Source organism: Cucurbita pepo, chromosome 2, assembly GCF_057944985.1.
Source record: "Cucurbita pepo subsp. pepo isolate OVF chromosome 2, ASM5794498v1, whole genome shotgun sequence".
In the NCBI taxonomy this organism is placed as follows: domain Eukaryota; kingdom Viridiplantae; phylum Streptophyta; class Magnoliopsida; order Cucurbitales; family Cucurbitaceae; genus Cucurbita; species Cucurbita pepo.
This window is the reverse complement of record NC_141799.1, coordinates 16017389-16041487: the sequence shown is the minus strand read 5'-3', so window position 1 is coordinate 16041487 and position 24099 is coordinate 16017389. Positions and strand designations below refer to the sequence as shown.

The 24099-nt window shown below is 32.2% G+C and overlaps 2 protein-coding genes across 5 annotated transcripts; one reads left to right on the top strand and one right to left on the bottom strand.

Moving 5' to 3' along the window:
- Positions 1–76: 76 nt before the first annotated feature.
- On the bottom strand, positions 77–13170 carry LOC111788900 (tetratricopeptide repeat (TPR)-containing protein). Of its 3 annotated transcripts, none has more exons than XM_087121546.1 (20): positions 12977–13170; positions 12759–12873; positions 11627–11994; positions 11438–11540; positions 10157–10264; positions 9834–10015; positions 9537–9732; positions 7525–7782; positions 7074–7223; positions 6428–6506; positions 5788–5901; positions 5505–5671; positions 4358–4479; positions 3585–3708; positions 3408–3479; positions 3114–3240; positions 2690–2804; positions 1490–1680; positions 1253–1365; positions 77–572 (listed from the first exon to the last, which is right to left on the bottom strand). In XM_087121546.1, the coding sequence occupies exons 3-20, from the start codon at positions 11953–11955 to the stop codon at positions 309–311; spliced, it is 2814 nt and encodes a 937-aa protein (XP_086977672.1). In that variant the 5' UTR covers positions 11956–11994; positions 12759–12873; positions 12977–13170; the 3' UTR covers positions 77–308. The 3 variants fall into 3 exon arrangements, with proteins under 3 accessions (XP_086977672.1, XP_023525240.2, XP_023525239.2); XM_023669472.2 differs by having other exon boundaries at positions 12790–12873; XM_023669471.2 differs by lacking the exon at positions 12759–12873 and having other exon boundaries at positions 12977–13169.
- Positions 13171–18777: 5607 nt separating this feature from the next.
- Positions 18778–21440, top strand: LOC111789294 (protein indeterminate-domain 7). 2 transcript variants are annotated; one of them, XM_023670013.2, is made up of 5 exons: positions 18778–18935; positions 19131–19209; positions 19360–19554; positions 19680–20079; positions 20443–21440. In XM_023670013.2, the coding sequence occupies exons 3-5, from the start codon at positions 19362–19364 to the stop codon at positions 21368–21370; spliced, it is 1521 nt and encodes a 506-aa protein (XP_023525781.2). In that variant the 5' UTR covers positions 18778–18935; positions 19131–19209; positions 19360–19361; the 3' UTR covers positions 21371–21440. The 2 variants fall into 2 exon arrangements, with proteins under 2 accessions (XP_023525781.2, XP_086977131.1); XM_087121005.1 differs by having other exon boundaries at positions 18790–18935; positions 19109–19209.
- Positions 21441–24099: the final 2659 nt, after the last annotated feature.

Here is a 24099-nt window from a genome sequence, read left to right as displayed (position 1 = left end):
TATAATAAACAAGAAAAATTGTGTGTTCGACGTACAAAAGAAAAAAAATCAATGTACAAAGGGAAATACTAGTAGCTTCAGCTAAATTACATATTCTTGCCATATAAAATCGACTGAATCACCAATTTATCTTCTTAAGTTTGATAGATACATACATAATCAACTGAATCCTTATAAACTCAGTCATAAAATAATATATCCTTAACCTATATATACAATGTTGTCAAAATAAAGATAAATCTATTGCTAGTTAGATGTTAGAACACAGCTGCTACCTCGAAAAAAAAAAAAAAAAATCTGCTTCCTACTTAAAATGTGCAATTATCTTTTAGGACTTGCCTAGCAAGATCTAAAGCTCCGCTCTCTTTATATATGAGATGCAAATTGTAAGCCGCTTCTCTACGTAGATCACAGTAGACTGATGTCTGATGCTTACCGTCTTGATTCTCTCCAAAAAGTTCTGGGATGGGACAATCCTTCTGGTAAGTTGCAAGCACCTTTTCGTAATACGTGACTGCCAGTGTCACGAGTCCAATGTGATGATATGCTCGAGCTATGTTGTACAAGGCTTCCTACAGATAATTAATAGGGCAAACACAATGGTCACAAGAACAGTGAGAAAATCTGGTTCTCCATCAATATGTTAGTTTTTCTTTTTATCATTCACGTGTTTGGACCAACTTGCATGCACCTCATTGTTTTCATAGGATAACCATCTCACCCTAAACCTTAAGTAGGTATCCATCATGACTTAACCAGTAACTGGAAAGCACCACTGCAACCTCTAGCTCGCTTTCAGGAGAAAATACAAATTAAAAGCTCAAAACTACTTCTATTTGATAAACATTCCATTTTTAGTTTTATTTACCCTCAATTTCTGGAAACACGTGTAAATTTTTAGCCAAGTTCCAAAAACAAAAACAAGTTTTCTTCTTAGATTTTAAAGCACAGAGGTGGGAATACTATTAATAAGTTCAATTTTCAAGAACAGAAAATGAAAAACATGATGGTTCGCATACCGGGCCTTAGAAAATGAAAAACATGTCTTTTTTGCAACACAACTTTTTTGACCATAACTCGTCAATAATCATAGCTCGTAGCTCAAATGACAAACAAATTCATTTTCCTGGTTAGCTTTATCCTTGTCAAACTTTTTAACCACGTATCATCGCAACCATAGCTTAAATGGAAAACAATGCCAATTTCTTGGTTTTTTTTACGAATGTGCAATCACAAAATAACAATATCATACCTGGCTGTTATCACAAAGCTTCAAATTTTTGTAGAGGAATGCCAAGCCTTGTGCAACACACTGATGCTTATTTTGAAGACGAAATCCAAGTGTCAAGTTGATCAAGGCCGTTCCTGAAAGGTACATTTTAGGGCCAAGGAAGAAAATCGTAGAAAACATGAAACACTGCGTATACCAAATTAAGAGTAAATTAATGTCATCTAAATATACAAGAGACATGAAGAACAGGAATCATACCAACACACAAGTTAATTAGGGGACTATCCGGCAACAGTTTATAAGCTTCAAGATATTTCCTTGCCGCATCTTGATGATGGCTAATGGCGGTAAATTGATGCCCTGCAATGATATAGGGTGGTGCACAATCTTTGTACTTGGTTTGCATGCTATTCAGAAGTTTGCAATGCCTTGAATCCCGGTTTGTCATTCTAGAATACAGAAAAGCCTCAGGTGAGTTGTAATTTATTGATTAAAAAAAAACAAAAAGCAAACATAATGCTCCTATGCAAGTACTAATTTATTAGAAAGAAAATATGTGGAGTAAATAGAAGTATATCGTATTTTCTCCAAACTTGTATGCCACACCTCTCACTATCAGAAAAAGTGGTTCCACGGATCTTAGTAAACCGCAATAGTTAAAGGATCTTTACCTTCCTTACAGTTAAAGGTTTGCATTCTCACTTAGTAATATAATATTCTAAGAGAAGGAAAAAAATTGTTTAAAGTACTAGAGTTAAAGCAACTTTGACAGACTTTGGTGTAGGTGAAATTTGCAAGAACTGGACTGGCTGACTCTTGTAAACAACTGTAAAATACTGCCTCAAACCAAAATGAGGACTGCATGGTATGGACTAGAGACTCCTCGGGAGTTTTCATGGGTAAATTGGCCGCTCTGTGTCTTCCGTAACAAATTAGATTTCAAACATCAAGGTCCCAAAAAAAGGCTGAAATTTTGCGTGGTCTGTTGCTACCTGAGTATTAATACTCGATATAAAATCCCAAGTAGAAACCCAGACTATTCTTCTTCCCCAAGTATATCTGAACTGCGTGTGCAACTAAGAATCCATGAACCATCTTTTCATTGCTTGCAAATAGGCTGCAGCTTGCAGATCTCTTCTGTGCAAGTTCACAAGCATATCAACGTGTGGTTTTACTTCTCAAAATTCTCTAGTGTTTTTATTTTTTTTTATAAGAGAGAAATTCTCTAGTGTTTTTATCAATATTGTTCTTTTTCTTCCCTTTTCCATAATGAGAAACCAGCTTTCATTGAGGGGATAAAAGGTATCCTCTGTGTTCAGGAGGAGTGCCCTCTTATCTACCTTCCATTTTTATATTGTCCGTGGAATAAAAGGCGTCTCAAATACAGAAATATTCTTTAGGACAACAAATGCAAATAGATTTGTTTCAAACCAAATAAAATATCAAAGGCTCAAATACCTTGAAGATACTTTATAATAACAATTCCAAGCAGAATTGCTATAAGGGTACTGCTTCACAACGTGCTTTGCAAAGTTGAATCCATGCTTGGTATCAGTTGAGCTGAATGCTAGTTCTGTAAACATAAAGTTAATTCTAATAAAGAAGCGGATAAATAGCTCAAAAGTTCAGGAAATCAAACAATTGCAGGTTTCCATATTAAAAAAAATTTCAATTACATTGTAATAAATGGCCATTCCTTCACTATGCCCTCAATAGGCCATTTTAATACAGTAAAATATGAAATTCATGGGATATGATGAGAGCCTTCGGCCAAGAGAATTTAGGCGACCATTTCCTTTTGAAGCAAGCCACTAATCTAGCACCATTGCTGAAAATAGGCAAAATAAATGTAACAAGTGAAACAACTTGTAAAATTACTTACGAGCTCCGAGTAACTGGAGTTCCTCCTTCCTTTCTATGGACAACGAGTTAAAAGCCAACTTTAAAGTTAGACTTATGATCTCTAAAGCTTCAGAACATCTTCCCAAGGAAGCCAAAGCCTTGCACAACTATACAAATCACAAAGAGGGAATTAAATGGATGATCAAATGGAAGTTAGGTAATGAAACAAATGGAACTGCATAAGGATGGGTACATCAGTATGTTCATTTGGCATAATGGAATAATAAACAAAGGAAAAAGTACAAAGATTGAGATAAGCGTAAGAGGTACTAACATCAACAATAAGATTATGATATTCTTCATCCTTCAGAAGATTAGGCAGGGGAGATTCTCGGGGCACCCGTAGCTAGAAACATCACAGATGAAAATAAAAGCATTCATGGTTGAATTTTTGCTAGCATATCCAGAGTTCGTATTGCAATAAAAATGAGCAGACAACCAAAAAATTTACCATTGGCTCATCATCGAAATCATCATAGTTCAGATTGACTCCAGCAGCCAGAGCTTGAGCCTTCTTCTCTTCCTTGATTCTTTCCCTCTTTTGAAGCAATTTCTTTGCTCTCGACGCCTTTGATCTAATTTAGCACACAGATAAGAGGTTTCAAATTCTCGCTCAAAGCAAAAAACCAGGATTTATAAAAAGAAAATAAGCAGCAAGGTTATGGGAAACTCAAACCTTAAAATGATTGTTGCTTCAGAAGCCATACATAGGAGTTTTTTTAGTGACCAAACATTGAGAAAATTTTGAGGCTCATTACTTGATATGTTAAGAACTAATGAAGTATTTCGGATGTGTAATTGTAGGTGTCAGATACAAAATAAGACTAGAAACCATTTTAACATTGCACCAAATATGATCATTTTCTTCGCAAACTGGACAAACGGCAGGAACTAGAAGTCTAGAACTGGTGACCACAAGGGAATTTGAAATAAAATTTTAAGTCAACGATCAACATCAACCCCTATTTTTAACCAACACGTGAAGAACTTGACGGTACAAACCAGACTAGTAATATTACTACATTCCAACATTCTCATCAAGAATGTCAAGTGACTTAGAAAATTAAATTATTCTAATGTCCAAAGAATCAAAGTTATGTCACTAAAGGCTTTCATATTCCAATTCAAGAGACATGCTAATAAATCAGACTTATTAAGGAAAGTATGAAAATTATGTTAAAAATGATATTCTTACAACATATTGTCAAGACCTTGATTACTTACAAATCTGATTTAGGAGCTACAGGTCTGAATCCACGAAATAGGCCACCGGTTTTACGTCCATCTAGTACTTTGACTCTTTCAAGCAAAACCCTCTTTGGAAGCTTCTTCTTGTTCACTTTAATCTAAAACCCAAACAAGTTATCATTAAAGAAAGGACATGGAATTTAGAATTGGAAATAGAAGAAATTTGAGAGACAGAATCTACAGATTTTGTGATGGATACAGTGATTTTGAATTCTTAAAAAATAGTCTTAAATATTAACATATTATACTACATAAAGAAAATTGCGCATTGAAGTGGGTATATCCAAGAAACATAAAACGGTAATGAAACTTGTTACGGGAGGAAAAAGGACCCGTAAAATATGTGGCCTTAGCTGTTAGTTGCTTTTCTAATTTATTATTTACTTTTCAAGAGCATCGAAAACAAGGCAATAGGACTTGCAACATAATAGATAATCTGACCAAAAAGTAAGGAAAAGGAAGTTTAAATGTTTAGCCTTGGTGAGTTAAATACAAATTCATATATCACATTTCTTTCGATAAGAAAATCTTACATGGATATGCCAAGGGATAGCCAATAAAATTCAATCGTTCCACCCCACATGAACAACTCTTTTCCCCTATACATGCCTATGTTCTTCTTTCATTCTCAACGGAGTTCTTTACCAATGTTCCGCTTCTTCTTTTAATCAATTTTTTTTTTTGAGCTAGAGGCCTCTTATATTGTCTGTCTAACTGTTACCTTAAAAGTTTGGAGCCAATAATTAATTTCCAAAGCCAAGTGTCCATGTTGCAGATAATTTTTTGCTAGCCAAGTTTACATCAACATGCAGGGTAATTGTGTTTGCCTCTTCTTGGACATATATTTTAATAGATAGTTTCATTTCCTTTTATATTATACAACTCATGATTTGCCCAATCTAGAATTTGTGAGAGATGGATGGCAATAATTATTTTAGAAAACTTGTCCTTAAGACATGAGAAAGGACCTAGAGTCTAGAGATCCAAGCAGGCATGAAAATGAATATGGGAAAATGAGCAATCTTCAAATTAGTCTTTATGTAGACTAAAATATCGTTATAACTAGGTAAGAGTAAGAGACCACGGTAAAGAAAGAGGTTTTCAGCCACATAAATTTTATTACCTTTTCATGAAGAGTCTCAATATACAAGGACTCACGGACCAAAGGAAAGATTGCGTCAACGAAGTTCTCAAGCATTCCTTTAGTTCTGAATATGTGGCAAAGCTTCAGTTTTACTCTCTCATTGAGCCACCAAGGTTTGCATTTGCTGGAAGATGAGCTAGTTGAGTCTGCATAAATTCAGAAGTACCAAAAAATGTTTAATAAGCAAAGTGAAACACCTGCTAGCTCCATCTTTTAACTTGCAAGTGATAAAGAACAAGATAGTGATTTAATGAACACATACTTGAATCTTTCGGAGGAGATAGTAATGAAATGGCTTCTTCTTCTCTAGCTTCCTCGAGGAGGAGGGAAGCCAAAGTTAATCGAGCATTAATGTTATCTTCAAGATGTTGAAGCACTGCAAAAGAATATTTGATAGCTCTATAATGTTATTAAAAACTCACTCAAGATTTGGTACCACTTCAATGTTGAGTGTTTAAATGGAAAGGAATAACAGAATTTTAACAGAAAGGCAAAAGATCGGTGGGAGAAGCCGATTTAGCAAAGTTTTATGACTCTTCCTGGGTTTCGGTTGATGGGAGGTTTTGCATTTACAACTCGAGCGTTATTAACAAAAATTAGGCGGTTTTGTAAGGTTTGATTAAAAGTTTTTTGAGATATAACTTCATGTTTTATTTGGTTCAATTCTAGACTTTAATGGTAACTTTTGACAAGTTTATTTTTTGTTTCAAAAGAAAAAAGAAAAAGAAAAATGAATTCTGAGACAATTGTAAATATATCATCCTCTTTATAAGTAAACGAGAACTGCATTTATAAAAGAAAATTACAAAGAGAGATCAATTTGAAATCAATCATGAGATCATGCTCGACTACAAAAAGGCTCCAGATGGCAATAATCAAATCATTCAGGAAATTTGCCTCACCTTTATAAAAGAAAACAATTGCCTCTGCTCTTTCATTAGTTGATGAGTAACATTGGGCAATTTTTAGGTATAGAATTCCCTGATATAAAAGTGAGGTGTTGTTAATCAGGGTTAATTACCAAAAAAAAAAAAAAAAAAAAAACTCAAGGAGTGCTGTTCAAATAAATAAGAAAAAAAGTCTTGATATAATAATCTTTTGAAGATTAAAAAATGTAACTAGATAAAATTAATTGAATCAGGCAATACATTTAAAAAGATCTAAGACCACTACACAGCAGAACAATGGAGGTTGAATCCTCAATCTTATCATTCAAAATACATCAAAACCAAGAGAAGGAAACAAGAACCACTAGCTGTATATTGAAGATAGAACTTAAATATTCAGTTGTACGAAATGTAATGTAGAAACATGGAGAAATGCGTACGAAATTTTGATTGAAGAAAATGCAGATGCATATAAGATCAACAGTAGGTTTGAGAATTTCTTATCACATAACCTATGACGTCTATGCTGGGTGGATATAGCAACCAAAAACTCACCAGAATATCTAATAGAATTATGTAAAATGCCATCTAACAATTGTCACGTCACCCCACCCTCCCAACACCTCACTTAAAAGGAAAAATGAAAATCATAAGCGCTTACCACGTTCCCTCCAGCATTTACTTCTTCTGACATCAGATAATACTTCAATGCCAAGTTATAGTGCTTAAGACTCAGTAATGAGTCTGCAACTTCAATCATCAAATTTGAGCCTTCATCGCCAGCTTCTCGTCTCAAATTAGCAAAGAGGCACTAGTGGTAAATATAAACTGGTAAGTTTAATATTTTCAAACTCAAGACAGAAAGCAAACATAGCACGAAAACATCTTATAATGAAGAATTTATTGTCGTTATACTTCTAAACAGTGCGTTAAGAGGATTTCCTGAAGAGTCAGCCCTATCAACAACATAAAATAAAGGAGTAAAACTAAATTCAGAAAACGATGGCTTTAACTTCAAATGAACGGATTATCATATTTAGTTGGCACACTATGGATATGTAAATATAGCAGTATTTACTTAGTGGTAGTTATGCTTTGAAGAACATACTGACCTCTGCCTTCTCAAAATTTCCAAGATGGATGTGGCATATTCCTGCTTTAGCAGTCAAGTTTAAAGGTAGCTCATTATCTGCACAGTACACACTATCTGCATGCTCAATGCACTCAAGAGCTTTGCTGAATTCTTTACTTCCCATGTATAAAGAAGCTAGAAGATCAACTACATCTAAATCAGCTTCAACTGGATGTCCTTTGATGTAGTTCTCAAGAATGCAAATTGCACGTTCAAGATGACCGCATTTTTGGTACAGCTAGCAAGGTAAAGCAAGACAGACTTGAGTCGCAAATTTAAATAAATCTAAACATAGTTAGCTGACTCGGAATCAGATACAATTCCTCATCAAGGATAATTGAAGCTCAGAAATTAAAGACAATTAAGTTCAATCAAACTCTCGTACCAAGGAACAAAAAAACCATAACACAAGCAACATATATTATAATAAAATAGACGACAATAAAAAAGATCCTCAGACATTTATAAGCTCCAACAGGAATAAGCTTCATTATTTCAAAACTTGTAAGATGTAAAATTTAACTAGTAGGAATTTAACATCAAAACTGCATGGAAATGTGTTTCATTAAAATAATTAAATGCAAATCATGGATTCAATGACATGGATAAATTAATTAATTGAATGGACATAAACCCAGTCAAGTTGGATTGTGGTTAATGAGGAGATTGGAACTGCAAAGTCTTCATTCCAATGTTTTTTATAGATATATAGTCGTAACTCATAAGGCTTGGAAAATCCAACTTGAGAAGAGAAAATTAACTAAATACAATCTAACCGGAGAAGAGAAAATAGTTAAAAGAAATTTGATTGGCTGATGCACAAAACAGGTAATACGTTTATAATTGTTTTTACAAGAAACAAAAATTGTTCATTGAATAAATGAAAAGAGACTAATGCTCAAGGATACAAACTCCACAAGAGAGAAATAAGATAATCAACCCGAACAGAACAAGCAACCCAAAAGAAGATAAAAACTTGAGGAGAAAAACCCAAGAAGACCAACAAGTAAATAAAGAAAACACCAAAAATAGATGATAAACACCAAACAGGCGAAAGAACAAGAGCCTGCGAACACCACCAAACCACCAGAACAACAACAATAAAAAAATAATAATAAAGCCAAACCACTAGGGCGTGAAAGAAACTGAGAGACCACACGAAAATCAACAGCCCACAGAAAACCACACTAATGGCTAACAAAACTTTCAAGGGGATACCGAACAGAAAACCACACTAAAGGCTAACAAAACTTTTAAGGGGATACCGCCAAACCACCCGGAGAGCACAAAAAATCAAAGGACAAAAAACCAAATGGAGGAAGGAATTCTCGGGAGAGTTGGTATTAACTAAAGGAGAGGGAAGAGCTTCTTGAGAACCAGAATAAGTTTGGTGAAAGTTGTGTGCATGTCTTCCATCATTAATTTCCTCAACAAAGTCTTCAATAGGTTGAATTGAAGAAAAAACTGGAAAAGGAAATATTTTCATCTTCCTCTAAGTGGTTGTTCATCTCCAAGTATTTTACTGATGTGATCAATATCAGGGAAATCCAAGTACTGGCTCAAAATAATTTCTCCTTGCTCAAACAAACAATCCATGGGAGGATTAATCATATCTTCATCAATTGCTTAAATAAAGACACCAGAAACTCCAAAATTGGGATCAATTATTTCAACTACAACAGGAAGTAAACCACATTTGTTTGGAAGAATTTCAATATAAGTGTGTTCACAATTAACAAATTCAAAAATTTTGAAGAACAACTTCAAAACCACCCATGGTTCTCATCCATGATTCCAGAAGTAAGAAAACTGATAAATCTTCGGCTGTTAGATTGTTAAAATAAGCATGAAAAAGGGTGGACCCTTCAGTTTAAGAGGCTTCACTTAGACTGAGGATACAAACGTGTACAAATTAAAGCAATCATAAATCTAGGAATATTAAGTGCCTACTAAGGAAGTCAAACCCAATGGCAAGGAGATTAAACATCAAACCTTCGCTCCTGTCATTAGTGCTTCAACATTTTCAACACTTAGTTGGTGAATTTGGTCATATGTTTCAGCTGCTTTCTGACAATCTCCGCGCTCAAGGTAGAGTGACGCACGGTAAAATAATAAATTAATATCATCAGGCTCTGCTTTTATTGCTTTAGAAAGACAGTAGCTTGCTTGATCAATGTCACCTCGGTCACTGCACTTGTTAAATATATACAAGCTGTAAATCATATTTCTTGATTTTTTATACTAAAACTAAAAGTGATGACTTCATGGGAACACATGAGAGAACCTCACATTGACCATGAAAATAGCAGTTTCCAGAGAGATGAATCTTTTGGCATTAAATGTGCAGCTAGCATGTAGAATCCCATGGCTTTTACATCATCCCCAATTGCATTATAAACAAGTCCAAGTGTATGGTACGAATCGGGTACATCTGGGGCTTGCAGAACAACTTGACTCAATACAGATATAGCCTGCAAGCATAATGCTTCAAAGAGTAAATTCAGTGATACAAAAAATATATATTGTTTTGCTTATACTCTTTGTAGGCATTGCGATGTAAAGACTTAAACAGAACTAATCAAAGGAAAGAAGATCGTCTTAAGATTCTGTACCTTCTCATACTGGCCCTGAGCATAACATAAAGTTGCATCACCGAGCAACTTTGTAACATCACAATTAAGCTTTCTCTTTGATCCTTTCCGCCTACCTCGTTTTTTAGGCTACAAGGACAGAGAAAAGCTTGCATCTTAGAAAAGATTATAGAAAACAAAAGGAAAAAAAAAAATCGGTAGAAGGCCCAATATAATACATTCCAGAGGGAAGGGGATGAGATATGACTTTTTTTAATAGCCCACAGCTTCCTCTACTTAATTCAATATGTAGAGGCTTTTAACCAATCTTTACAGGAGTGGTTGCCTAGGGCTTGCCTCTAGGAGACGACCCAAAAAACCTGGTGTTTACAATTTAGATGGAAGTGGTAAAGTATATTAACAGCTTCCACTGGATAATATGCACAAAACAAAATTTACAGTTGACTATAAAAGCCTGACCATTCTTTGTAATCATATCATTATGAATAAAAAAAGAACTTTGTCATCTACGCCAAATTTAGTGGTGAAAAGGATGATGAATAAATTGCCCAAATTGGAAAAAAAAAGATTATTAATGGGAGGAAAAATGACTTCTTATCCAATCAGAATTTGTGCAGTCCAACACCAGATCTTTTTAGAAGTATCTAATTAACGTTCCTGCTACTCTTGCCAGTAAGACTGAGAATAATACGAGAGACTTATTAAGGGAGTAAGTGGAGCCGGAGACACCAAGGCAAGTTGCTCTCATGTGATCAACTGGACTATTGTTCCTTGCTTAAGGAATTACTGTGTCATTTGCGCTCAAATACTCAAGTAGAAGCTCCCTCAAGTTGTTTCTGTGATCCTTAAAAAAAAATCTCTAACACATGACTTTAATCACTTGAATGTCTATATTTTTCGCCTTTTTAATTCTTGAAAAGAGCATTTATATTATTCAATTAGTTATAATGCATTCTAAATGACCCTAAGAAAAAATTAACTGGACTGAATCTCATTTACTTAACATCAAATTATTAAAACAAGTTGTAGGATACGGGGCATACACTCTGATCCTTTCCTCCAAAAGAATTCCATTTTTCATATTACTTATCTTGTATACCAAATAGCACCCGTACATAATACCAGAGAATAGTTCTATTTAAGTGTTACCTTGTTATATCCATAAAACGAGTTTTGCACCTCCTCCACAATCCATAACTAAACTAAGTCGGTAATAAACATGCAAGTTTTGAAATAAGTTTGAGCCATTATACAGATATATCAACAGAATAGTCATAAAAATAACATTAGCATGGATAGTACCTGCCTTCGCTTCCTCCTAGATCCATAATTCATAGCTTCCATAATTTCCTCAAAGCTTGCACCAGAAATATCTTCTACCCTGCCTCTCTTTGCAGACCTCTCGCTGTTTTTAAGAATATAAAAAGAGTGAGAGAAAATTAAGAATATAAAAAGGGGGTGAGAGAACAGAAAATATACAATAAAATTTACCTCTGACCATTTGCAAGAGCCTTTCGCTTTTTCTCAGCAAGAGCTTCATATTCAAGACGCTCAAATTTTTTATATGGTTGGATGCTAAAATCTGTCCCTTCAACAAAATCAAAAGGATTTTCTCCGGCCTTGAATTTGAAAATGTAACCATCTTCTTCTTCATTATCATCTTCTCCTTCATCCTCTACTTCTTCCTCGTCTTCTTCCTCTTCCTCCTCCTCCTCCTCCTCCTCTCTATCCTCTACTTCTGTTTCTACAACTCTTTTTCCTCGCACATCACAACCAGGAACCTCTTCATTGTCAGAAATTGTATTCCCCTCTTCTTCCATTCAAATGCACGATACTTGAACTTCTTGAAAGAAAATTGTCTGAGAGAGAGAAACAATAACAAATTTATTAACATATACAGAATGAATGATTAAATAACATTAAGAAACTAAATTAAATTTATAGCAATATGCATCTAACAGCAAAAGAAACACTTCAAATTTTCAAAGGCAAGCTTCATGAGCAAATCGCAAAGAAAAAAATATGGGAAAATTTTTCACCAAACCATTAGCAGTCAGTGCCTGGAGTTGTTAAATTTTACCCAACCCCAAAAATTTTTAAGAACCAATGGCACAAACCATATATATATATAAACAACAACCACTGAGGTAGAAGACGATCAAGGACATCCCTACAACGAACAAACAACCATGAATCGCCCCAAGCTTATGAACAAATAAATCAAAAGTAAGCTATATGAACACAAAATTTTCTAGCAAGCTCTTGACATTCCTACGCCTTTCTGTCGGTGCCGCCAAATAATAATCGGGCGTAAAGTAGAGAAACAGAAAATTTGACTTCAATACCTGAAGCCAAATACAGCTTACAGAATTGCTAAGCTGAGAAGGGAACCAACAACTTGCATCTAGTTGAAAATTTTGATTTCTATTAGCTATTCCTTGTATAAGAATAGCTCAAACATGAACTCCCAACGGCGCCAAATAATGATTTCAATTACCTAACTAACGTGGAATAAAACTCAAAGAGTTGCTGAGCTTTTAATATCAAAATCCGATTATGAAAGATAAACGAACTAACTAAACATAGAAGGAAAATTTGACTTCTATCTTCTCTAGAGCAATACCATAGCCGAAATAAAATTTAACTCCAATCACCTAAACCGACAATTGCCCGCCGATCAAAGATGGCGAACTATGGCGCGAAAAGAGAGACCAACCGCCTCTGGCGGGTTCGAATTTCTGAAATTAACCCAAGGAAATTTAATAGGTGCGCGTTCAGATTGAACATACCGAACAATAAATTCCGATTTTCTATCCAAACGAATGTTCAATGTTAGATTACCTGAGCGGAGGGCGGCAGTGGCAGCGGCGGAAGGGAGGGAGCGACTGAGGAAATCGTAAAAAATAATCCAAATTTTAAGGGAGCAAAGAGTTTCTTTCAATTACGCGCCCAAGGTGAAGGGTCTTTGTGAATTTGGAGGGTTTCTTAAGTATTGAGTTTATTAATCTATTTTCTTTTGGTGTGTTTATGTAGTTTAGATTTGTTAACCCTGAATAGATTAAGTCTCTTCAAAAAATTAATTTGTGATCAATTAAAATAAAAAAAAAAATAGCAAGTATGAAAATTCGAATTTCTCCGGATTAAACTATTTTCACTTGTAAATTTAAAATTATGATAAATAATAATAAATAATAGATAACTTATACATTAACTACTTGATTCAAGTAATAAAAATATATTTAACTGACACAAATTTTATTAAAAATTATTAGGTATTTTTAAATTTTTATAAAAAATAAATATATATATATATTTAAAGTTAAAAAGTATAAAAAAATATTAATGAACCTTTTGAAAATTCAAATAATCTTAAAAGTTTTATTAATGATATCTAAAAGAATTAATAAAAAGAACCTTAAATTTAAGTGGGTATTTTTTTTTTTTTTTATAGTTAAAAAAAAATTAAGAAATCAAGTATAAAGTTAAAAAGTATTTTTATTAATTTGACCATTATTTTATTAATATCCTTATTCTAGCATGTTTTTAAATAATTATTTTCAAAAAAACAAATCTTTGGTTAACTTTGTATTTCTATTTCTAATATTTATGAGCGGTGAAAATAGAATACATATAAATCTCTCTGTAAATTTGCTTAAAAAGAAGAAGAAGAAGAAGAAGAGTTGTGGGCTTCCCGGTCGGCGACTGCGAGTACTTGGCGAGTTCTATAATCTGACGAACTTCTCTCTGTGCCGGCGGCTATAGTCCACTTACAAAAACTACCACTGCGAGTACTTTGTCGTCTTCTTCCTCTCCTTCGTTACCGCTGGCGGCTAACCCTTCTCCGATCATAGTTTTCAGGCCGCTAGCTTCTGCCATTTAAGGCGCCTCCTCCACAACAGCGAGCACGTAACAATCTCCCATGCCATGCGACGTCGTACAATGACTCTATCAATTGGTCATCGGTGTTTTCTCGCACAAGTAATAAACTACAGCAGCTTCATTCCAACTCTTTATAAAATTTGAGTTTTTTATCATATTAACTAACAATTTAATTCTTATACTAATTCACAATTATTTAATTTGTTTTCAAACATTTAAACTATTGATCAAATTTTAAAAGTAAAATATATATTTTTTTTAAATATAAAATATATTTTTTTGTGATAAAGAGTCGAAACTGTACATGTCATGTGAGAGGGGTCCCATCTTAACGAGGCTGAAAATGACATAATTCTTCATCAAATTTTTAGTCGCAGTTTTGCATTGAAACGTTCATCCGTACAAAACTTATTTAATTTACGATAGTAAAAATTTAAAATTTTCATTAAAACATGGTAGGAGAAAGACATGGTGAAAATGTTATCCGCTTTTTATTTTTCAGAGATAGAAAATAAGTTTCTATATTTGAAATTTTGGAATATTTCTGTGGGCCCCACTTTATGGCAAATTATTAAGGAGGCGGGACCCGCACTTTCTCCTCTTGTATGCTCGCTCGTGAACTTTAATAGGGTGTGATCCACAGGAATATTACGCTCACGTGTGGTGATGCCGTATTACAAGACAGCCCAATCCACCTTTTTTTTTTTAATATTAACATAATTCAACCCCACCCAAAGTTTTAAGATACTTTGTATAACTTAATCATTTTGAACCGGATTTATCAAGTTTGCCCCCAAATTTTTAAATTTATAAATATATATTGATGAGATATTAATATTGTGAAAGAAAAGATCAATATGGTTTTGATGAATTTGACCAAATAATTGGGACTAACTTATATAATTGATGTCATAAATTATTCAAGAGTTTATATCTACATAACTATATATATATAGGAATATGATATTATATTTATAACTACATATTCTACTTTTTTTTCTTTTTTTTTTCAATAAAAATTATATTCCAACACGTTTCAATCTTACCTAACCATAAAATCTTACCTATCCCAAATTATTATATTCTTTTATAACTCATATCTCTAGTATTCTAATGTATTGACATAAGCGCCTTACAATCAACACGAGTCATTTCAACATGATTTTTCCTTACTCGATGTATTCAAGGAAATTTCTTAAAAGGTCTTCTAACATTGAATGGCTCAAAGTAAAACACGCAACTCTATGATTGAGCCATAAAAAATGAATGAGCAACTTCTAAATATAGGTAGTAATTTTTAAGGTTTTTTTTTAAGTCTTTCTTAATTATTTTACCATCACGATCATTCTCATTTAAATTTGCTATTGGTTTATTTATATACCCCTCCTATATTCGGAGTGTCACACCAACCATTTACCTATCATTAAATTATTTAGAAAGGGATAAATTTTGTATGGTTAATTGTCATAAAAGAATTATTAACTGAAGTAGTATATTTTGTTGGTAATTATTTTAATTTTAATGAATAATTATAATTTTGAAGGTGATGTGACATGTATATTGTATATGCATGCATATAATTATATAAAAAGAAATGAAATTAAACATGTAAAACATTATCTTAAAAGCTTTGAAAATTAATGAAAATTAATTGTAGTATAGATAATGTGTTGAGATCTGTGTTGATCTCTTAATCAGTGTGAATGGTTTTAGTTATGAAGTCTCATTCCAAATATTGTTGAAATGGTAAGCATCAGTATGGATTCCAGATAGGATAAATTCATGTCATGTGCTATGTCGTTTTGCATTGTCAATTATTGCATATAATTTTATATTCACATACCAATATATATATTTTTTCTAAATTATTAAGCCTTTATTTTTTTTTAATGATTTCCTTTTTTGTTTTGTTTTATGTTTTTAAAAGTTCAAACTTTGTTTTCTCTTTATATGTATTTTTTTTAAAAAATAAAATTTTATTGGTATATTTTTAAAAAATCACTTTCAATTATTTTTCAAATTTAAAGAATGCAAACCATGTATATATATATATTTATTTATTTTTAATTAAATAATTAAGAAGGAAATTTTTATTTTTGGATTTAAAATATTTACTCAAAAAATAGGATGAAGCACATTTTTAAGTTAAAAATAAAAAGAAAATCGCTATCAAATTAATTTAGAAATGTGGAGGAATAAATATTATTATTAAGAAAAATAAAAGAAAAAATAAAATTATGATGAGATTAGAGGTGTGGATGAGGTGGGAAGACTTTTGGTCTAGCCAATGCTATGGTTTTCAAAAACAAAATCATTGTAAGAATAAAACAAGAAAATGACAAAAGCCATAAAAAAAAAAAAAATTATTATTTTTCATACATAAAATGACCATTTTCTCCTAAGTTTTGGAGGGAACACATGGGTCCTTTGAAAGGGATCCCCAAACAAATTTACAAATTAATGTTCCTCTCCCCATCCCATAGATCTATGTTTAATTCAACTATATACTTTTAGGGTTCTTTTGTATTTCTTCTTCGTACCAAATTTTAGATAATGTCATTTCAAAATATAATTTTGAGACTTACTATTATTTTGTTGGTACCCTTCTCTTAATTCATCATTTTATTGTATTTTTAATCAAATATAAATTTAGTCTCTTAATCATTAATTCTTTATTCTTACCTAAAAAAACACTTATATTCATATTATTTTTTAATATTTTCTTAAATTAAAATTATTATTATTTTGGTTCGTCAAATAAAAATTAACTTCACAATAATTTTAAGATAAATAAAAAAAAAATACAATGACTATATTTGAACCTTTGAATATATATATATATATACATGTCATTTAAAACTAAGTTTGGATGTATACTATAAAGTGACATCTTCACCCAATTCAAAAGGAGTTTTGGCTATAGAAAATAATGAACCTTTTAAAGATTCTACTATATTAAGAAGATATGGCTTCATAATAAAAACAAAATAATTTCAAATTCACACACTATTTCTCTTTATAAAGTTGTAATTTTATTCTCCCATTTTAATCTTATATAATCTACGTGTCATCCACCATTGATATTTAGTGGAGTTAAAACTAACCCAAAAGATATATATATATGGTATGCATTGACTCATTAGGGTAAAAATAATTAAATAAAATCAATCCATTAAAAAATTTCATATTTATTTTCAGGAGATCGTATACTAAAAAAAACTTACGAAATGTCTTGACACAACTGAAATAGATAATCGGGTAGCCGAGATTTATGAACTCTCCCACCATATTCAATTGTAGAGATCAAATCAGACAGTAGAGTGTTCAGCAAATGAGACGTTTTCTTCATCTCTATTGTAAACGTGGTCATTTTAAACTTATTTCTTAGTCTTTTATGAGTTCAGGAACGAGATATAGAAAATTCAAATTTTTAATCTCTTAATTGAAGACCTATATTGTAATACAAAGCTTACTATTTAGTTGAGTATTATGGTTGAGAAGAGAAGAACCATTATGTAGCCCCATGTGACAAGTCAGATTCCATTTGGATGAAAAACTTTTTTTTTTTGACCATATGTTGTTGAATTTTTTTTATTTTAATATATGGTTGTTAATTTTATTCTGAAAAAGGGGGAAAATAGTTTTTTTTTTTTTTTTTTTTTTTGGAATATAATGAGTAGGAAAATCAAAATAGTAACACAAAAAAGTCAGTAATATACCAATTGTTTTGAGAAGGACATGCATGCAGTCAAACTGAATTCAATGCGTCGTCGTCTTCGCCAACTTTTCTTATTTTACAACTCATTTTCATGGCAGAATACTTTCAATTTTAAATGGAAAATATAAAATTCAGTTTTTTTCGATGACTAACGAAAGTTGTAACTATTAAATTATCAAGTAGATTATTACTAAATAATAATAATAATAAAAAGTAGCAGCCCAAGAATGGATTATGTCATTAAATAATTTAACCCCCAATAAAATATTAATAATATTTTATGATAATTAGTCGATAATAGCAAAGAATACCAAATATGGTGAACTAAAAAAACAAATATCTAGTCACTAGTAACTAGAAGACATTTTGACCTTATAAAATTTTATAGACAAATTCAAAACTTATATAATCTTTATATTTTAAAAATTTATAAATAAAATTAGGGGTAAATTAAAATACTTAACTTTTTATATAATTATTTTTTAATAAAAACCCTAATTTTCTTGTTGGCTCCACCCTCGGAAACAACTTTAAATAATTTTTTTTTTTTATAAGTGAAAATTAGAGGAAGAATTTATGGTTAAAATGATGGAAGCTTTTGATCTTATAATCAGTGGATCAATCATGCCACAGTAATTCGAGAAAAAAGCTGGGAAAAAGGATCTACTCATTCCCCATCATGGATCTAAACAGAGAACAATTGCAATAACAATAATAATAATAATAATAATAATAATAATAATAATAAAAAATTGCCATTTTCTCTCTCTAAAAAATTAAAAAATTAAAGAAATTTGAAAAATAATATTCTCTCTCTAACTCTAAGGTATATACAAAATGATACTCTTTTTACCAAGACAGGCTTTTCTTCTAGTTGCTCACTTTTATGAGAGAGAAACAGAAGAGGAAAGTTTTATTATTTATTTTTTATTTTTAGAGAAATTAAAGAAAAGGGAATTTAAGGAGAGAGAAAAATTTCAAAACTTTGTAAAAAGAAAAAAAGAAAAGAAAAGAATTTAAGGCAATAATTATAAAGAAAGTAAAAGAGAGAGAGAGAAAAAAAAGAACAGAGGAAAAGACAGAAAGTGCAACATCAAGGGTTTTGCCAGCCGTAGGCTTCAATTCCTTTGCCTGTGTTTGGTTTTTTCCATTGTCTTTCAGACTTGTTTTCATTATTCATTTCCACAACATAAATTTTTGAAGGTAACCCTCTTTTTCTTTTTATTTGATAATTTCTGGGTTTCTTTTTTTTTTTTTTTTTTTGTTTGTTCATTGAAATTATCAGTTTTTATTTATTCTCACTTTCATGCATATATATATTTATATATATATATATATGTATATATATATATATGTATATATATATTTATGTAAAGCTTGTTTCTTATGAGCCTTTAGAAACCCAAAAACAAGAAAGTTTCAAAATTGTCTCTTGGGTGACTGCCAAATTCAGCACAACATTCAAATTCAAAGCTTGGTGAGTTTCTGAACTGAATTTATACGCAGAAACACAGTCAAATAAGATGACTGTTCAAGGCCTTTCTTTTCTTCAGTTCATCATCTTTCCGACCTGATTTTTAATTATTTTTTCTGGGTTTTACTGAATTATATAATATATATATATTAGGGATGATCAAAAGTTTGTTGTTTCAAGCTCAAGCTATGGAGGAAAATTTGTCCAATTTAACTTCAGCTTCAGGTGAAGCTAGTTCCTGCTCCGGCAACCGCTCCGATCAGATTCCGACGAACTACTCCGGTGGCAATTACTTTTCTGCCCCTCCACCACCACCAAAAAGGAAAAGAAACCTCCCCGGAAATCCAGGTTTGTTTAATTGAAATTATATTTGTGATATTTTCATTGACGGATCTGAGGATGTATATCATACTATTGTGTGGATTCGTGATTTCTAACCGATGATTGATTGATTGGGTTGAATTTGGTGACAGACCCAGATGCGGAGGTGGTAGCTTTATCACCGAAGACGCTGATGGCGACGAATAGATTCGTATGCGAGATCTGCAACAAAGGGTTTCAGAGAGATCAGAATCTTCAGCTTCATAGGAGAGGCCACAATTTGCCATGGAAGCTGAAGCCAAGAGCGAACAAAGAGGTGATAAGGAAGAAGGTGTATGTGTGCCCAGAAACAAGCTGTGTTCATCATGATCCATCGAGGGCTCTTGGGGACTTGACGGGAATCAAGAAGCACTTTAGCAGAAAGCACGGTGAGAAGAAATGGAAATGTGATAAGTGTTCTAAGAGGTACGCAGTTCAATCAGATTGGAAAGCTCATTCTAAGACTTGTGGCACTAGAGAGTACAGATGTGACTGTGGAACCCTTTTCTCAAGGTAACTACTCTTATCTTTTACCCTCCCTATTATTATAATTAGGTTCAATTTAATCAAAATATCATATTCAATGTTATTTGGTTAATAATTAGGTTCAATTTAATCAAAATATCATATTCAATGTTATTTGGTTAAGGAGGATGCGAAGCTCTGATAACATGTTAGGAATGTTATTCTGTTGAGAACCTCTCCTTCTTAACGTATTCAATATAATCTATACCCGTTAAGTTTATAAGACTAAGACCCGAAACGAGAATTTTGTCTAAAGCTATGTTTCTTCTTCATCTCATTTAGAGAATGAAAGAGAAATTTTGGCATTTTGGGAATGTTTTTGATTTCATGGGCTATTTTTATTATGATCAGGAGGGACAGTTTCATCACCCACAGAGCATTTTGTGATGCTTTGGCAGAGGAAAGTGCAAGAAGCATTACAGCAAACCCAATACTTATGACCAATAATAACCCTCCACTACTTCCCAATCCCATTTCTTCAATCTCTCACTTCAACTTCCAACCTCAAACCCACTTCAACCCATTGGATATCAACTCGTTTGCCCTCAAAAAAGAGCACCAAAATCCACAAAGCTCAACCAATTTCACTCCCCCGTGGTTGGCTAATCATAATCAAGACCTTAATCACCTCATCATTAACCCTAATCATCTTGGGCAGACGTCTCTTAATCTTCCAACTGCTTCTTCTTCCCCTTCTCCGCACATGTCAGCCACAGCACTTCTGCAGAAAGCAGCTCAAATGGGAGCTACGATGAGCAGCAACAATAATGCAGAGGCACCACACACAATAATCAGGCCCCAACACTCTCAGGATCATCACGTGTCTGATTCGTCTGCCACCACCAATAATGCAACTTGTAATTTTGGCCTTAACTTGTCCTCCTCCTCCTCCTCACGTGACAACCAGAATCAGGTCTTGATGGGTACTGAAGCTGGTCCAGGCCTTTCTCCTGCACTGCCACTCTACAGGAACAAAACACTTGTTCAAACAACTTTCATGAACAACAACAACAACACCACCACCTTTTCTCCAAGTGCCTTTGAAGGGGCTTCTTTTGAAATAGATGAATTTGGAGGGATGTTGAAGAAAGATGAGATTTTTAACGACAACCCAGCAAGTGAAGGGTTGAGTACAAGAGACTTTTTGGGGCTTAGAGCAATGTCTCACACTGAGTTTTTGAGTAATATTGCAGCTGCTGGTTATGGTAATTGCATCAATGGTGGTGCTGGTCAAACCCCTCCAACTCAAATTCGAAACCAACCCAGCTGGCAAGGTTAGACAATTTGTGGTATGGTATGGCTTGGTATGGATGAACCAGAACAAAAAAAAAAAAAAAAAAAAAAAAGAATTATATTATTTTATAATTTTCCCTTTTGGGTTTAGATTATGAAATATATTTTTGAATTTTTTTTCAGTTTCTTTTACAAGGGGGTCTTTTTTTTCCTAAGGGAAAGGACCACCACTTCTTGAATTAGGAATTTTTGGATCATAATATTCTCTCCATGTGTTTATATATATATATATAAATAGATTTCAATGTATAATACTTTAGTTGTGAAAACCCATTTTTTTGGTATTTCTTAATTCAATTTTTTTATTTAAAAAAAAAAAAAAAAAAACCCCTTTTGAAGCTTAGAAACCCTAGCTAGGCTCATTAATTGGAGTTTCATAATATATGATACATAGGGTCACAATTTAATAAGGTCACAATGATATTCAATGATATCTTGAGCATTTTTTCTATTTTATAAGGTCACAATTTAATATACTTGGTAGCTAGACAACTTGAAAGGGAAAACCTCATATATTTTATATATATATATATAGTTAGAATTTTAATTTTCATTTAATATCTTCCACCAATTTGAGCAAGGTTAAGAGATTTCAATTTTTACTAAAGTAAATTTAGCATAATAATTAATGTGTACTTAAAACAATTATTTAAAACATTTTTTAGTTTTAAAAAAAACTTTTAAAATAATTATTCTAACATTGATTCTTTTTTAAGATAAAACAAAAAATCTATGATTACAAACAACCTGGAAACAACTCTTTAAATATACATTTCAAGACACCTTATGAACTCTTGATTTGATAGAATAGTTTTCAGTGTATATATCTCAAAAAAGTATGCCTTATTTCTTCTCTCCATCAATATGAACAAGAAAGAAGAATGTCTCTTAATTAAGTCTTATGTACTTTATCCATACGAAAATGGGTATCAAATTTGTTTCCAAATTAAAAAAACGACTTTATAATAAAGTCATGCATGTGACAAACATATAACAAAGAAATTATAAGAAACTCTATGCATTAAGCACGGTACGAGAAAACAAAAAGTATGCAAAAAGATCGAATTTAGAGGACCAAATCGAAACAAAAAAAAATTGCAAAGAAAAATATTGATGGTGAGAATTTGCCTTTACCAAAGGATTGTTATAAACCCTAACCCCTTATATTTAAAGTGCAATTGATGTTTTTTTAAAAACTTTTTAATGGGTCTTTCAATTGGATTATTTGCGGGAAAAAGCACAAAGTCTCTCTTAGTATGGGAATATACATTAATTAAGATATAAAGTTAGGAAATTGTTTAAGCTTTTATGTGATTTGGTAAAGATTATTAGCCTTTGATAATATTTTATCGATTAAACTATGTTCAAATTAATATTTTATTTTAAAATAAATAAAAATAAGTAGAAAATATTCATTTGAATATGAATATATAATATATGGCAAAAAGTAGAGAGAGAAAGTATTTTGAGGGTGAGAAAAGCATAGGTCATAAAATATTAGAGGGGAACGAAATATTACATATACAGTATGAAAACCTCTCCCTAACAATTTTTTTTTTTTTTAAATTATGAGGTGATCACAATATATAATAAACTAAAAGTGGATAATAACAATTCTTGAATTAAAAAAATATTGATGGGCATAAATTAGGGCTTGTTTTAAATATTGTCTTTCTCGTTTGCTAAGCAAATAGGGAGAGAGAGAGAAAAAGATGCAAAAATGTGATAATTAGGGTATGATAAGAAAAAGTGGATCCTATTGGGGAAACTTTATGGTAAAATAATTAAATGAGAGAATTAACAAAATGAATGTGATGTGAGAGATACTCCCCCTTTATCTCTTTATAAATAAATTATATATAAGTATATATATATATATATATATATATATATATATATATATGTTAGGTAAAATTATTATATACAAAAGAAAAGAAAAAAAAAGTAATTGAAATGGGAGAATAAAGCTTTTGTTTTTGTTAGAGAAAGAAAGTGAAAAAGATTGAACCTTTTTAACCAAATGATGAACAAAAGAATAGACAAACATACCATTCTCTGCTATAAATGTTTGCCACTTACAATTATTCTCATTTCTTTTCCTTTTTTTTTTTTCTATAATAATATTATTTATCAGACAGAACAGTAAGGGATGTGGGCTAAAAATTTGTACATTCACACTTCCCAACGCACCCCGTATGCCGTTTCTCTGTATTTTTACCATTCTTTTTTTTTTTTTTCCCTTTTGTCCCCCACATTTTTTAACCATATTCCACGCCATTCCCATTTGAATGTTCAATTTTTCTTATTTATTTGGATAATACTTCAAATATTTAAATCACCCCCATCGACGAGGATAGATAAATCGTCGGTTCCACCAAAGATATTCGTATGTGTAAACTCTCTAACAATACTTTTTTTAGAACAATTTTAAAATTTAGCTTTGTATTAAGTTGTTGGATAGTCTATACAATTCAACCGAGATGGATGATTGTTTGATGTATACAACGGGGTAGGGTGTGAAAATTACAAGAAAAGGGTTGATTCAAAGAGGGATGCTTTTGTGTAATGTGTAGCATAAAGGAGTGAAAATAATGGGGTGGTTTGTACCTTTGTATACTCTTTTGTGGTGAGTAGGCATTGGCAAAGGCAAAGGGCAAAGGGCAAAGGGCAAAGGGCAAAGGGCAAAGGCATAGCCAGTGCCCATAAATAAAGGGG

Coding starts and splice junctions, on each gene's coding strand:
- LOC111788900 (XM_087121546.1), bottom strand. CDS start 11,955: ATGGAAGAAGAGGGGAATACAATTTCTGACAATGAAGAGGTTCCTGGT. Junction 7,224..7,524: donor GAAATTTTGAGAAGGCAGAG/GTCAGTATGTTC, acceptor ATTTACCACTAG/TGCCTCTTTGCTAATTTGAG. Junction 3,480..3,584: donor ATTTCGATGATGAGCCAATG/GTAAATTTTTTG, acceptor TGATGTTTCTAG/CTACGGGTGCCCCGAGAATC.
- LOC111789294 (XM_023670013.2), top strand. CDS start 19,362: ATGATCAAAAGTTTGTTGTTTCAAGCTCAAGCTATGGAGGAAAATTTG. Junction 19,555..19,679: donor AAACCTCCCCGGAAATCCAG/GTTTGTTTAATT, acceptor ATTTGGTGACAG/ACCCAGATGCGGAGGTGGTA. Junction 20,080..20,442: donor TGTGGAACCCTTTTCTCAAG/GTAACTACTCTT, acceptor TATTATGATCAG/GAGGGACAGTTTCATCACCC.